The sequence below is a fragment of the Ictidomys tridecemlineatus genome, chromosome 8 (assembly GCF_052094955.1).
Source record: "Ictidomys tridecemlineatus isolate mIctTri1 chromosome 8, mIctTri1.hap1, whole genome shotgun sequence".
NCBI classification, from domain to species: Eukaryota; Metazoa; Chordata; class Mammalia; order Rodentia; family Sciuridae; genus Ictidomys; species Ictidomys tridecemlineatus.
The window spans coordinates 97,331,995-97,348,198 of NC_135484.1; the positions used below are offsets into that span (position 1 = coordinate 97,331,995).

The 16,204-nt window shown below is 33.7% G+C and overlaps 1 protein-coding gene across 3 annotated transcripts in view; it reads right to left on the bottom strand.

The window, feature by feature from the left end:
* Positions 1-476: 476 nt before the first annotated feature.
* Positions 477-16,204, bottom strand: part of Hcrtr2 (hypocretin receptor 2) — a 97,646-nt gene continuing 81,918 nt past the window's right edge. Inside the window, exons 5-9 of one of the 3 annotated variants that reach the window (XM_040282829.2) lie at positions 9,672-9,892; positions 7,444-7,565; positions 5,843-6,068; positions 3,858-3,990; positions 477-3,757 (exon numbers count right to left, since the gene is read on the bottom strand). In XM_040282829.2, coding sequence (XP_040138763.1) covers positions 3,870-3,990; positions 5,843-6,068; positions 7,444-7,565; positions 9,672-9,892 — 690 coding nt within the window. In that variant the 3' untranslated portion in view covers positions 477-3,757; positions 3,858-3,869. Of the gene's footprint in view, positions 3,991-5,842; positions 6,069-7,443; positions 7,566-9,671; positions 9,893-16,204 lie in introns of all 3 variants that reach the window. The other 2 variants (XM_005318545.4, XM_040282828.2) reach the window with 2 other exon arrangements.

The following is a 16,204-nucleotide window of genomic DNA, read 5'->3' on the forward strand; positions in this document are numbered from 1 at the left end:
TAAGAGAGTGAACTAGATAAAAGAGAAATCGTTAAAAGACTCATATAAAATTAAGATACATTGTGAGATATTTGCAGACCAACTACCTGTGTTGAACCATGCACACACACACACACACACACACACACACACACACACACACACATACACACACACAAAGATTTACATTTGCAAACATTTTACAGTGCTTGAATATGTGTGTTAGTAAGGCTCTAATATGAGTGGGTTATTTTTTCCAATTCCATAATGGATATTGTGTATGACCTGGACACAGCTTATTAGATAAAAGTTCTCCACTTACATCTTTTAAATCCATGTCCTGTGAAAGGGAACATTATCCATTTCTGAAGATATCCTCTGTGTCACCTTAGTAGGAAATGGAGCGCCAGGTTACCAGGCACTATCAAGGGTTTCCCAGTTCCACAAACATTTTGGTTATTTCATACTTCCCTAGTAATTAACATATTGCCTTAGCATTTTGAAATTCATTTTGAATTTATTATGTAAAATCAACATTTAAAAAATAAATATTATCTGTTACTACTTAGGGGTTTGATCTACAAAAGGTAATGCAATCCATGTTTTGCTTTTGAAGGTGCCATAGGCTACTCCATGAGCACATATACCCACTGATCTACCTTGGCTTTGAATCTCAAAACTTGGATCCTTTCCAGTTTGAGACAGCAAACTTAACTAGGCATTGGAAAAGGAGCCGATACATCCAGAAGTCCATGATGAACATTATTCTGGCAATCACTGATATTCTGGAAAGGAAATAACTGACCTTTTAAAAAAAGTAAAATTGATAAGGTTTCTATTGTAAAGCACTTTTTTTCCCTTTTCCTTGAATTCTGCTTCATTTTTTTCCTCCAAATTTACTACTTGCCAATTGTTCTTAAGAAATAGAGCCTAGGGCTGGGCTGCAGAGCACTTGCTTGGCATGTGTTTGATCCTCAGCACCACATATAAACCCATAAAATAAATGTCAATTGACAACTAAGGAATATTTGAAAAAAAGGAGAAGGAGCCTGAGGTCATTGGATGGTGCTGAACTGAAGGAAGGTCCAGGAGCTCAGTAAGGCAAGAGAAACTCCTAAGAGATCCATCAGTGCTGAGGTTGGGGATCTGCCCTATAGGCAATGAGTGAGAAAGCAGTGAAAGGAAGATGGGACCAAAGAGGTGCTCTAAGAAACTCCTTCTGTTACCCACTTTTCCTTCATGGCATTGGCCTGGATCAAGGTGCAGATGCTCTGATCCCTCTTCAGGGTTGGTTCAAGGGGGAGGTGATTGGTACCTACTCAGTGATCATAGATTGCTCAGAGCAAAACCTTCTCACCACTGAAATAGATTATCTTTCACTATAAAAAAGTTCACGTACTCCTGAGGAATACCCTTAGACTCTAATCACATCTCCCTAGGAGTCAAGTATTTATCTTGCCTGACTACTTTATCTTTGATAAAGGTTAAAATTAAAAGTGCTGAATAAGAAAGGATCTTGAACATTAAAATCCTTGGCACTTGACTCTGAAATTTAACAGAATCTTTTAAAGCAGAAAAATATATATTTTCAGAATTCACCATTGAGTTTAAACAGTCTTACATATAATGGCTTAGAACAATTGATTATGTAAATGGATGCTTTACATAATATGATAATTAATTGAAAATCATGAAGTTGTTTTCTCTAAGTCAAAAGTACATTGAACCTCTGACTCAGAACGAAAGCTCCAAAATTTAATGCTTTATGTACATAACTTTATATAACTTTTAAGAAATATTTCTGTATTAATCTTAACCTTTATTGTAATACGGCTCTTAGAAACAATATTAAAGATCTTTTATAACATGATTATCCCTGGTTATATAAACTTATTGGGAAAAATATTTTGGTCATTAAGTACTGCACCAGAGGGCTTAATCTGATCCTTAACTGCAAAGATTTGACACTAATTATGAGTGAATATTCAATTTATCTAATCAACAACAACAAAATTTTTCTTACAATAGAGAGGGCAGTATGATGTGATTATAGAATTCTCAATATGATTTTTTTTACTTAAAAACTGCATCATGAGTACTCTTCACAGCAGTGGATGTGTAATCACCTTGGGTTTGACAAGAAATTTCCTATGAAGATAGTACACTCAGGCATAAATAACTTTTAAAAGTATAATTGTTGAACAATTGACATGATGTTACACACTTGGAACACCATAACTAGAAAAACACATTTCATGGAAAACTTAAAAGACCTTCAAACTTCAAAAGTTATAAAGAAAATTTAAAGAATAGGAATACGTGGCAAATCAGGGGGCATCTTTTGCCCCCTGTTAGTAGCAGTGGTTATCTAGAAGACAAGTCCCTTTGAACTTTGAGTAAGTGTTTTTCATGCCTTTGTACTTCATTTTCTGTGGTAAATAAAGTAATAAAATTGACAGATTAGCAATATTTCTCCTGTTTATATAATGACTCTAAAAAATACTATTATTTTGCTTCATGCAACTTGAGAACCATTTGAACATAAGCTACTGGAATTATTATTATTTTTTGTTTGAGTTGTGACTTGTGACTTGTAGGAAGTAGAAAAGCCATCAGTTGTGAAATTAACTTTCATAAAAAGCTTTCTAAATTGTAATAACTAGCCATATATTTTTGAAAAGCAATTGACTATTATTATGATATACACCAAATGCAAAACATGGTATTATTACACTAGTATCAAAATACTAATAGCCCTCCTTGTAATTTGGATCAAACAACTTTGGGGTTTTTGCCATTCTGAAGTTTCAGATTTAAGCATATACAGAGTACATTTTATGTGGATTTTCTTGATCATCTTTACAACAATGTACACTGGGAGTGAAACTTGATATCATTGTGGTGAACACGGCAATAAACTTACCAACAATTTGTGACAGGTATTTAATATCCAGAAATTCTTCATGTTTTGTGAAATTTGAAAGTAATTTTTCTCACAAACTGGCTACAATCTATTGTCAAGAATGAATGACTCAAATATCTAGGTTTGCATGGTTTTGTAGTAATGCAGAAATAATAAAACTCAAACATAGTCTATATTAGGTAAAATTATTATCCCTATTGAAAATAAAATTTCAGTGACAATGACATCTTACTACATTGTTTTTAAAATGTAACAGAAAAAAACAGAGATACATATTCAATTGTATAGCATAAAATGGCCGAACACAATCTTCATAACAAATCTTCTCATTTGTGTCATTAGCACATAATGAGGTAAGTAGTTGACCCTTTATTCCATCACATTCATAGGGCTTATGAACACTTGTATCTTTACCATTTGTCCTATTAAGGTACCCATACAAGTCCAGCTCTCTTAGGAAGTTCCAGGGTCCACATGTTGAGAGATACATACATGGTCCATTATTTCCTTTCCCAGAGTTTAAGTACTGGCTTTATTTTATGATTTTCCTTCCAGGTAATGATCATTCTTAAAAAATAATCTGCTTTCCCCAAACTTAATTTTTTAATAAATAAAACTGAGAATTTGAAAGTCTTAGTTAAAAACACAAGTCATTCAGGTTACTATAAGCATATGAGTTCCTGGACACCGGTCTTCTTTCACACTGCACTTATAACACAGTGGCACTTATTTTATAAGCCATTATCTCTTTGAGTGAGATGACACTTGTGAGGTTCAGCATTGACACTCAGCCTCTTCTTTCAGACCTCCAACCAAGTTGACAGTAGTGATGACGGTGGTCCCTGTTGTAGATACCTGTGCAGTAAGAGACTTTATTTCACACGGGCTAATAAATTGATGCCAATGGTATCATTTTTAGCAGTGTTTCTCAAATCTTAAGGTGCTTGAAAATCACCTGTAGGTCTTGTTAACACATAGATTCCTGGGTACCACCCCAAGGTTTCTGGTTCAGTAGGTTTGGGTTTTGCATGTTTAGTAAGTTCCCTGGAGATGCTGATGCTGATTCAGGAACCACACTTTGAGAATCACTGATTTAGAGCAAAGAAATTCTGATTTCAGAGCAGTTATACAAATGCCACCTCTCTGAGTTTTCTTCTTTCTCTCTCTCTCTCTCTCTCTCTCTCTCTCTCTCTCTCTCTCTCTCTCCCCACCCCCTCTCATTCACTCTTAAATCTCTCTCTCTCTCTCCTTTAAATGGTAAGAACTAGGTTTAATAGTTTTTAAAATACTCACTCTTATTCTGAGCTTTACTTGTCTATTAAGGCATGTTACCAAAGTATCTGAGTTTTTTCTCAAACTATTTAAAGTGCTAACTTTTATCCCAATCTGAAAATTACAACTCTCCTTTCATGCAACATACATAAGACAAAAAATTATCACATGTACAAAATACACTATTTTCACTGATAATAGTGGAGATATTTAGCAATGTCATTCCATAAACCTGTATAAAAGGGTTGTTTTTGCTTTGAGTAGGAAAAGGCACAAGGTAACAGAATCCTAAATTCAAAAGATTATAAAACAAATCTGGATGCATTACTTTTCTCTGAAAATGATGAGTAGGGCAAAAAAGAAAGAGATAATAAAATATTAATTATCTTCTAAAAATATTCTGTCCAAATCTTTCTCAAAAATTGTGTCCATATCTTGTTTTAATACAATCAGAAGACTTGCTGCTATACTATGAGATGAAGAGCACTGTTTCATGAACCCTTCTTCTACTTTTAATGTAATTTCAAGGTGAATATTTGAATCAGAAGATTTTTGAAGAAGAACAAATCTAAAGTACTCAGTGCTTTGAGTTGCAGATCTATTGTTTATGCTACACATGCTCTACTCCTTTAGTTTATGTGTGAGTTGACAGCAAGGCTCTCTTTTCTCCTAACTACCTGAATCTCAGCACAAGCCCAGTGGAAATCACTGGCATAGAGAGTGTAATTAAATGTATGGCCCATTTTCTGGTGAGGACCATCCTCCTTAGTTGTGCCACAGCGCTGCCACATCAGGTAGCATCCCTTGAGTTGTGTGTCCTCTTGTGCTCTTCAACGTGTCTCCCTGCCTAGACTATAACTCTCTCGAAGGCACTCACCTCTTCCTTATTCCCTGTCACCTTGATTTTATCTTATTTTTAAATGTTAAAGTTTTTCCTAAGAGACAGAAATCATGACATACTAGGAGTTACTACAATTTTAAAATTTTAATATACTGTCTTACTGGTCATATGTTGGGGAAGAAATATTTGTAACAGTAAGGTTATAAACCTGAGAAAATTGCCATCAATGAGTGGTAAACTAGTGGAAAATAAAGTTGAATAGTACTTATTTTATGTGATTATGAAAGGTAGTTTATAAATTTTCTAATGTAATATTTTATTTTATATATATTCTTTCAGATGTCACATTGTATTGATAGTATTTTGTGAGTTTTTAAAAAAATATGAAGTTGTTAATATATGGCAGTTGTTAATCAAGAGTTAGTAATTGCTATCTCTTTTAGTAACCAAAAGAAAAATCACTGAATAATACTTGGTGATTTTTTAACAGCCAATTTGAAAATGTGTGAGATTAAAATAACAAGGGATTATAAAGGATTAGAAATGTTCAAACATTTAATTGACACAAGTTTAAATACATGAAGCTAAAAGTCAAATAGCCTGAAATAAGTTCAGTAATGTTAAACGTCTAACATGTTCAAGTCAAAAGTTGAGATTAGTTTAAACTCACTTTTTTTTTTATTTTCAAAGAGCAATAAGTTATCTTTAAAAAAAATCAGTGAATAATTTTAGTTTCAGATCATTAGGGTAATAAAATTTCTTTTACAGATATTTTAAAAAAGAATAGTTTGACTCAGGTATCCTTGTCATATGAATAAATATTCTACCAGTTTTGCAGTGGTCCTGCCCCGTTGGCTGCTGGGAGTGTGCTTATGCTGGTGAGCACAACTTGCTCTGAGAGTTTTGAAACATTATCAAAGTTGCTGATCTGGGTGGTCAGGGACTTCCTGCTCTCTGTGCTTGTCCTTCCCCGGGTGAGACGATCCTCCTGGCGATGGTGAGCTCCAAGGCAACAGCAAGAAAATGCAGCTTTAAATTCCTCCCGAAATTTTCCTGGGAGAATGAAATAGAAGGGAATTATGCATAAACGTTTCAACAAATACCGCTTAAGGTACAACTGAGGAAGTCCCCTGAGCCAAACTACCAACGAGGTGCAATGTTTTACAAAGATGGAAAAAATGGGGAAAGGAAATTAATGTTATTGGTAGATTCTTGTAACAATGAGACTTCTTCTATGTGATGCTCACTCTTTGTTTCATTCCTTTTAGGTTATGTATTTATGAATTTAATTGTATTGAAGTATATAATTACAATAAAAATGATCATCTATAGAGGCATACTCAGAGATACATTATTTTTATTCAAAAATAATGAAAGCCATGTTATGCATTGCCCAAACTGTACAGAAATGACTCCCTCAATTTCATTCTAAAGGAGATACTAATGGCACACCAAAGTTCAACAAAATATCTAGAAAAATATATTAAACCATTTATAAGCTTCGTAACTTATATCAGAAGAAAATATAGAAGCGGGGAAAATCTTTAGAAATCTGGATCAAAATTATTGATGGACAACTGGAAAGTTGTGAAATGAAACAATCACCTTTATTAGAGCTAATGAAAGAGCTGGAAATCATCACTTCTTTTCTTTGTGCCTCAGTTGGGTTACCAAGTGTTTACATGAGAAGATGAATGTTAAAGCATCAGGATACCCCAAGTTTCAGCAATTATTGGTTGTTTTCCCTAACTCATTCTTAAACCCATACCAGGACTTTGACTTGGCAATAAAATGAATTGTTATTTTTACATCTAAAAAATATCATATATTAAGCTAATAGGTTAGAGAAGAAGACAATCAAAGATGTAGTCAATGAAAATGCAATTCTAAAAGTCAGGCAGGTAAAATAGAAAGAAAACAATAGTTATTTAAAATAATTTTTAAAATCATATTTTTTCCATAGACGTAGGTAGAGTGAATAATTTATAGATGTGTGTATGTGCATGTTGCTTACATTATGTATAATTTATGAACAATAGTTTTAGTGGTCAGTGAGACCACACAATTTGGAAAAGGAACAATAAATAGATAAAAATTATTTTATGATTGTGAATCATTAAGTTTAAAGTATGACACACAAGATTCTATGTTATTCATTTCTTACAAATTTCACTTTCTCCCTATTTCAACACTTTTCTTAAATTTACCAGAAAAAAAAAAAACACTTAGATAATTTTCCTGATGAGTGAGGTAATGTGTTTCTTCTCAGAAAAGAAGAAACTCAAGCAAATCAGGTCAGAGGAAAATTTGTTTCAAGTAGCAACAAAGCTCTTCACATACTTCAAGATTGTTCCAAACTTTTGGTTATCGATCCCTCAGCTTCTTTCAGAATTGTGGTTTATAGAAAAAAAATTAGTTAAAAACTTACCACTGAGAAAATTGTAAATAATGGGGTTTGCAGCACTATTGGCATATACAAGCCAGTGGGAAAATGTAAACCAAGCATATACAGTCTCTCTGTCTTCAGTGTGGGCAAACATTCCAAATACTCTGTAGGAAAAGAAACAAAAACAGAAAATCCAGAGTGATTCTGGGAGGCACATTTTAAATAATCAATTCAAAGGTGAGCGGGGCCCTTGGTAGAGCCCTAACCCCTAGTCCTCTGAGAAGGTATCTACCACTGATAATTTCATGACAGCAGAGTCCCTTTAGAATAGCCTCAGTACCTGAACAGAGACACCATGGCTCAATCAGTAAATCAAAAACTGAGTAAAATCAGAGGGATGGCGGGGGTCCTCTCCTTTCTGTAAACAGCAAATGCAATGTTTTATGGTAAAAAATACAGAAATTGAATATATATCCTTCTTATTTCATTTTGTTTCTAAATACAATTGTACAATGTCGTGTTGATATTCACATACTATTATGATTTAAAAAGCACTTCTTTTAAGTAATACTTCTTATTTGTTGGATTTGACTGATCAGGCAAAAAGTTAAGTTTCAAGGAAAAGATGCTAGGATATTTTTGTATGTGAGAGAGAAAGAAAAAAGCATTTAATATTCAGGGCAAACCTAGAGCTAAGTATTTTAAGAAAATGTATGTGGTAAAGAGAAGAACGATTTTCAAGATTCTTTTTAAAACATTTTAACTTTGTGGGAAAGAAAACACTCAAAAGCTTGAAAATATTTTAAATTGAACTTGGACTTTTTCCTTAGAAAGCTATTTGTTTTCCTTGGATAGGATGATATTTAACTCAGAAGTATAAGATAAATATTACTGACAAGTAAGTATTTGGAAATAATGAAAGGAAAAGGTACAAGTGCTGAGATATAGGAAATTCAAATGAACAACCAAGAGAGCAGTAAATCCACTTTTTGTTGAATTTTGACTGGGTAATAAAGGAGAGAGTAAGAAACTCACCCATGACCATTGCATATTTTCTTATAACATTCTTAAGAACAGAACACAACATCTAGCAAAAATTCAGAATAAATTTGTATGGGATTTCTCTGAGCAAGAAAAATAAAAAGAGGTGATTACGGAAAGATATGAAGGCAAAACAATTTTCATGATCTAGCATATGGCTCAAGGAAAAACCACCCAAAATCTTATACCTTTAAGGTTGGGATGGCAGTAAATAATATTATTGAACAAAAGTTTATTTTTTATTTTTTTCTCTATTGAAAAAGCCATTAGGCAATCAAAAACAAGGGCCAAAGAGAATGAGAAATTTTTGGAGCTGGTTCTACCACCTTTAGTCAGTTTCCAGCCAAAGCTGCTGCTCTCCAGAGTCCCCAGCTGTGAGGAATATGATATTGACTCTGAAGCAGGAAAGAAAAGCAGCAATTCAAGGTTAAGTTTGAAGTCTATTATAAACAGAATTAGTATAGCCTTGGGACCTGTCTATTTGCAATATTTTTGCTAATTCCCAATAAAGTTGACTGGTCCTGAAGTTCAGAGTAGACCACTGACTTTGCAACCACTTTTCCTGTCATATTGACCCATTATCTGAACTTAATAGTAGTCATGTCTGCAGCATAACAAATTCTATACTTTCCGCCATTGAAAAATGTTGTGCTAATTTTTATTAATCTTCAACTTGAGAATATTTCAGTAATTTAAAGGGATTTTCTCTTCTAAGTTTAGACATTCAGCACATAATATCTGTTTTGATTATTTTTTGTTGTTGTTTAGTGCTTCAAACAAAAGCTTATCTCTTTTTATCCTTTGGAGAGAATTTTTTCATGATTGCCTACTCTTTGAGAACAAAGTTTTGCAAAACCCATTTGTTTCCATCAAAAAAGAATTCTTAAGCTGTAAATGAGTTTTTTTTTTTTTTTTTGGTTTTGTTTTGTTTTGTTGGCATTAGAACTTTTTCTGCATCTTAGGCTTAGCAATTAGCTTGAGGAGGTTAGAGGAAAGGTCTGTTTTATGTCTGCCATTCAATTGAGAATCTGCATGAACAAGAGCACATGTCAATGTACTCTCAGAGGATATTCACCTTACCTGCTGGTAACAACAGCATAACTGAGTTATCTGGCCTGACAAGCTATCAAGGCAGAAAGTGGAGATTTTGGGTTTTGCCAACAACAACAACAAAAGTTCTTAATTAAAATGTCAAGTCACTTTATTTTCAAATAGTAGATGTCCTTTACCTCTTTAGTACATTGAGGATGCTAATCGGCAGATAACAAATTGCAAACACCAAAAGCACCACCATCAACATCCTCGCTGTTTTCCTTCTGGCTCGGATCTGCTTGATTTCAGCGGCCACAGCACTAATCCGGGACTTGGTAGGCTGCCCTGGTCCTCGGGGCTGTGAAACCGGATGCAGGGGCTTCCATTTTCTCTGAACTACAGATGATGTTCCAGGAATCTGAAAGGAAAGGGACTTGGTTTAGGAATGTTCCACTTTGGAGAAGTCATTAGAAGACACAGGAAAGGGTCTCAGACGCTGGCTGTCTGGGAAGTTTGAGCACCTGTTTCTCCAGAGCGTTTGCTAGGTTGAGTATATTCTTGGCATTCATTTAGTCGAATGCCAAATGGGTGTTGGTGGGAAAAAATAATAATAATAATTAAAAATAACTTTGTCGAGGCATACCGAGAACAGCAAATGGAAAATATATCTTCTTATATAAAGAAAAGCAAAACGTGGGGGGAAAGAATGCTAAGAAAAGGGCAACCATATCATCCCACAAGGAATTCTAGATTCAAATCCCTTGACTAAATTTACAGAGAAAACCCTAGCAGGTAAAGGAAAAAGTAACATGAAGGGATTTTTTTTTTCATGCATCAATACTGCCATCTGCTGTCAGAAGGAGAGAGAGGATTTAAGAATCAACTGCTTTTTATTAGGTTTTGTGTTTCTCAGATTTGGACAAAGCAAATCTTTGGGGTGGGGGCCGGGGGAGACAAATATTCTCTGTTGTTTACAATTTTTAGTAATGGAATTGTTTAAAACCAATTTTTCAGTTCAGCCTTTTAAAATGCACGCACGCAAAAATACTGAGAATCCTTTGTGGTCTTACATTAACATTTCAAATAGCTAGAATTTGAAACGAACAGTTATAAAACTTGTACTTTTCCATTTCTTTTCAAAGTTATTTGATAATAGCAGGGAGTCCTGCCAAGTATAATATTTTCTTAATTATAAGCTCATGAAGATTGATAGGGTTTAGTGAGCAAAACAATAAAATTCAGCATGCCTAATTTTTTTTAAGAGGAAAATGTGCCAACAAGCACACCATACGGCTGTCTAACTTCTATTAAGATTATTCAGCTGTTGCTTTTATCTCTGTGCTGCACGCCAGGACAGACCAATGTGTCCCTGTGGTCTCTCAGAATGAACGTTAGATGGATTCTGTTGCTTTTACACCACAAGATCAAAGTCTGTTAGATAATCTTTAATTTGAGAACAAAATTTTACTTTGATGTCTACACAGCCGAAATAAAAGATGCTCCTTTTGACCATCTTCTCTCTTGAAGAATAGTCCATGATGCTAATGAAAACCTGAACTTAAATAGGAAACATCTAATAAATGATTTTCCTCCTCCCTCTGTATGTCCTGTTATGTTGACTACCCTTTTCACACAGTGGTGGTAGAGTTCAGTCTTCTCATGCAGTGGTTAAGGGAAGATAGGAGCTGAGAAGTCCTTCCTCTTTTGTGACTCTTTAAGCATTTTTTTTTTTAAGCAATTGAGATGAAGCAGCAATAGATGCTGGAAAGTTCCAGAACTCTAGCATGAAAGCCCCCAAAGTGCCTGCTAAATGGTCTTGAACTATTTTCTAAATGATCTCAGAGAGATCATTTAAACTTTTGTGATTCTATTATTGAGTGTTCCCCTGAAGGAGAGAACCAACAATCTGCATCTGATGATTATAGAAACTATCCGAAACAGTTCCCATGAAGAGAAACTACCACAGGGAGCACAGTTATGGTCCCAGCAGTCATTTAAAAAAAAATTCAGTGATGCCCCTTTTCAGATCATAACCTAAACAAAGCACAGAAATGATGCTCAATCTTGCAACTTATTTTGAGGACACATAACCTTTCTCCACTGATAAGCTGAACAAAGAAATTGAATATCCAGAGAAAACTGGCATAAAATTAATTAGGAGTTACTGACATTAACTGAACTTCAGGAACAATGAATAATTGTGAGTGATTCTTAACTCATAACTAAATCAGATTATAATCTCATTTTATAGGTTTTGATCATGTAGATGCTGAGAAGGATTATATCAAAGTCCCTATCTTTAATGTGTGAAACCAGAATTTGCAGTCAGATCATCAAAACTCATGTTTTTTCTATTGCGATGCAAGTTTTTCATTTGTAAACTTGTGCAAAGTGATATCGGATGGGAGTCAGTAAAATTTTGAATACATGTTTAGTTACATGGAAACAGTAATAATGATACAAAAGATACAAAAGGTTAATCTTGAGAGGCTGCTCTTGTGGGAAGGTCTTTTCCTTGCCATGTTGGTCATGGCTCCATAATCTTTAACTGTGGAGAGCACATTCACAGACACAACACTTTTATAGCACTATTTTAAACATTAAGAATCATCTTTCACAAGAAACTATGTCCTAAAAGAGGAATTACCACCATTATGAATTTGAAGTATCATGTAAATGATGGACTTTGGAAACTACACTGTCTTTTAAAAAGTATTTGTGACCAGAATGAAGCTACATGAAAAGGGAAAACATGCTACAGACATTAAAAAGGGAATAAGGACTTTTATGAACAACCAGTAAGTTTGCCAATTTACATGAAATGGGCAAAGTACCCCAAAAAGGATTACCCAAAGCTGAGATTGTGCAGTATTTAACAAACCTTGCTGAAAAAATCTGCAAGTCTATGTAGATTCATTGATGAATAAATAACATATATGTTTGGGGATTCCTTACAAAATTCATAGACAAGATAATACTGTGCAGCAAATTTTATGAGGTTGCACTTATCTTGATAATCAAAGAAATGATAATAGAGGAAAACTACTAATCAAATATCCCTCATGAATAGAGAAAACAAAATCCTTAAAAACATATTTTCAAATCAAACCAGCAATGTGTAAATACGATGATTCAGTTTACTCACTTGGAATGTTTCCATCAGTAGTTTTGACTTTACTTTGAAATATCAGTTAATAAAATTTGTCATATTAATGGTATAGAAATAATAAATTCAATAGATAAAAGCACTTGAAAAATTCAACATGGGAATTTGAAAATTTCCCATTCATGATTTTAAAAACTCTCAGTAACCAATAGAAGGAAACTTTCTCAACCTTCTATCATCCTACTAAATGATGAAAGATAAGTACATTTTTATAAATCTGGGAATTAGTAATGAAGTTTTCCTATACTATTTCTACTCAACATTGTACAAGAGTTTTGGACCAGTTTAAAAAGACAAGAAAAATAAATAAGAGGCAAACATATTGATTCTATTGAGAAGAAATCACTGCTTACAAAGAAAATCTTGATACAATCATGCCAGAACTAATAAATGAATTTAGCAAGATGCAGAACACAAAATCAATTGTTATATCTCTATACTGGTAATAAACAAATGGAAAATTAAATTACAATATAGACGTTTCATTCATACATAAAATTCAGACAAAATATGTGCACTGAAAACTATTAAATGTGGTTTGAAGACCTAATTAATGAAGATATTCATGTTCTAGAAGATTTAGTATTGTTAATATGCTAATTTTTCAAAAATTGATCCATATATTTAATGCAAAAATTCCATTCAAAACCACAAACTCTTTTGTGTTTTTGTAGCAATTGAAACACAGACTTTAAGGTTTTTTTGTGTGTAAATGTAAAGGACCTGTAATACAAAACTTTAAAAAAAAAAAAAAGAACGAAGTTGGAGAACTGATATCATCTGATTTCAAAACTTATAATAAAAGCACAGTGTGTGCTTATGTGTATGTATTAATTGTGTGTATTCAGAGGGCTGGTCTGATTTTCACATTTTCAATTACCACATTAAGAAGGTGTCTGGGGAAAGAGACATCTAAAAAAGTGCAAAGAATTGTCATGAGAGCAAATACAGAATCATTCAATGGCCAGAAAGAGATGCAGAAAGACATACAGAAGGGTCAGGGTAGGGAGTATATGGACAGTGAAATCGTGAACACCATTGTTTAATTTTGTAAAAGTATCAAGCAAGAAAATTTTTAGGAAATTATTCTTTAAGAATCATTGGTGACTATAGTGAAAGCTGTTTCACTACAGTGATAGAACTTAAAACATGAACAAAGGTCCTGAGAAATCAGTGTTGCTGAGGGTTAGAAAAAGAAGACAAGTGAAAAAAAAAAAGAAAAAAAAAAGCAAAGAGTGAAATTGGTATCTAGAATGGTCTTGAGAATTTGGATGACACTTTTTCTTACCATGTAACAAATGCCTGCACCAGGAGGAGGAGTCTCAAGTCTCCTTTGTCCTTACCCTATTCCTTGATTCATTACCCGTTTCATCAGCACAGAGTGCAGCAGACACTTGACAGGTGCTGGCTGTCTTACATGAAACAATAACCACACATTTCTCTGTTTGGCAGGGAAAGTGGGACTTTTTCTTCTTCCTCACACTCAACAACATTTGAGGATGATTGTGTTCCAACACCCCAGTGACTTTTTCTCATTAAACTCTATGACTTTTTGTAATTAAAAAAAAAAGAAAAGAAAAGAAACAAAAACAAAAACAATCAAAAAATAAAATAAAAAACTTGGCACTGCTGTGTTAGAATTAAGATCCACATGCTAAGTTCTAACATCAAGGATTATAACAATTTTTGTTGTCCCTTTCTCTGTTAACTTCATTCTCACAGTAAATACCCACTTTAAGAGCCAATAGCCTTATGGACTGCCACTGCTATAACTGATCTTCTCAGCTAACCCCAAACCTTTTTTTGGGTTCCGTGACCATCTCCAGATCCATTGGTCCAACCTTATCTGTCATTCAGGGTACTAGCTCTTCCTTGTAGAAATATACTTCCTTTCTCCTTTCTGACAACTAATGTTTATTGTCCATTGACTAGGCTCTCTCACCTCCTGCACTTCTAGGGATATAGCCTCCAGTCATAGACAAACCTTGGGTAGTTCTCAATTATACTCTTTCATTACATGGACCTATCAGATTGCATTTAACTCTTTTTCCCTTTTTACATATTTAGCAGAATTTTCAAAGAGAAATCTCCATCTTTTTAATTTTTTTATTTTAAAAAATCAATTTTCCTTTTCTTTTTTTTTAGAAACAGGTTGAACATACCATAAAACATACCATATGGTTTTAAGGAGTACCATCACTACCTAATTCCAAAACATTTTCATCATTCTGAAACACAGCTCTAAACTCATCAGTAATCATTCCCCATTGTCCCTTTCTGCCACACTTGGTAAGCACCAATCATTTTGTCTTTATAAATTTGTCTACTAAATTTGTCTACTCTCCATACTTCACATAAATGAAAAGAGCTTTATGGTATGTGATCTTTGTACCTGGCTTCTTTCATTTAGTATCATGTTTCAAAAATCACTTATGCTGTGGTTTTGTGTCAGAACTTCATATCTTTTCATAGCTGAATAATACACTGTGGTGAGTATAGACCACAATTAGTTTATCCAGTCATTCATTGATGAACATTTGGGTTATTTCCACTTTTGGCTACTATGATTTATACTGCTGTGAACATAGTTGTATAAGTATTTGTGGGGACATGTTTTCAGTTCTTTTGGCCACGTACCTAGGATTGAATTGGTGGGTCATATAGTAGTTCTTTAAAATTTTTGGGAACTATCAATATGTTTTCCTAAGTAGCTACCTATTTTGCATTCGCAATGGCAATGTACAAAGAATTTGATCTCTCCATATTTTTACAACCAAAATTATCCTTTAAAATTTGGGAGGCTGTCCCATTGATTATGAAAACATAGATATTGTGGTTTGGTTTGCATTTCTCTAATAACTAATAAAGTTGAAAAGTTTTCCATGGGTTTATTAGTCATTCATATATCTTGTATTAAAACCTTTGAATAGAAGAAATTCCTATTTAAATTTATGCACACTTTTTTCCTTATTGTTAATTCATAAGAATTCTTTATAAATTCTAGAGACCAGTCTCTTAACAGATATATGATTTGCAGATATTTTCTGACATTCTGTGGATTTACTTTTCATTTTCTAATGATGTACTTTGAAGGAGAAAAGTTTTAATTTTGATGATGTCTAATTTATTTGTCATTTTATGCTTGTGGTTTTAGAGTCATATTTAAGAATTCCTTGCCTGAGCCACTGCATGGTGGAAACCTATGTTTTTTTCTAGAAGTATTTTAGTGTCACTCTTACATTTCAACCTATGATTCTATTTAGGTTAAATTTTCTATATGGTGTGAGGGGATTCCAACTTCATTTTTTTGTGAGTGGTTATACAGTTGTCCTAGCACCACTTGCTGACAAGACTGATTCCCCTCAGTGAGTTATGTTGTAACCCTTGCCAAAAATAAATTGACCATAAATATTCAGGTTTACTTGTAGACTGCGAATTCTATTCTATGGAGCTATCTGCCTTGCCTGTCTGTATGTAAGTAGTATATTATTGTCTTGATTACTACAGTGCTATCTTGGGATTTCACATTGTGAAGTAAATTTCCCAACTTGTTTTTCTTAGAAA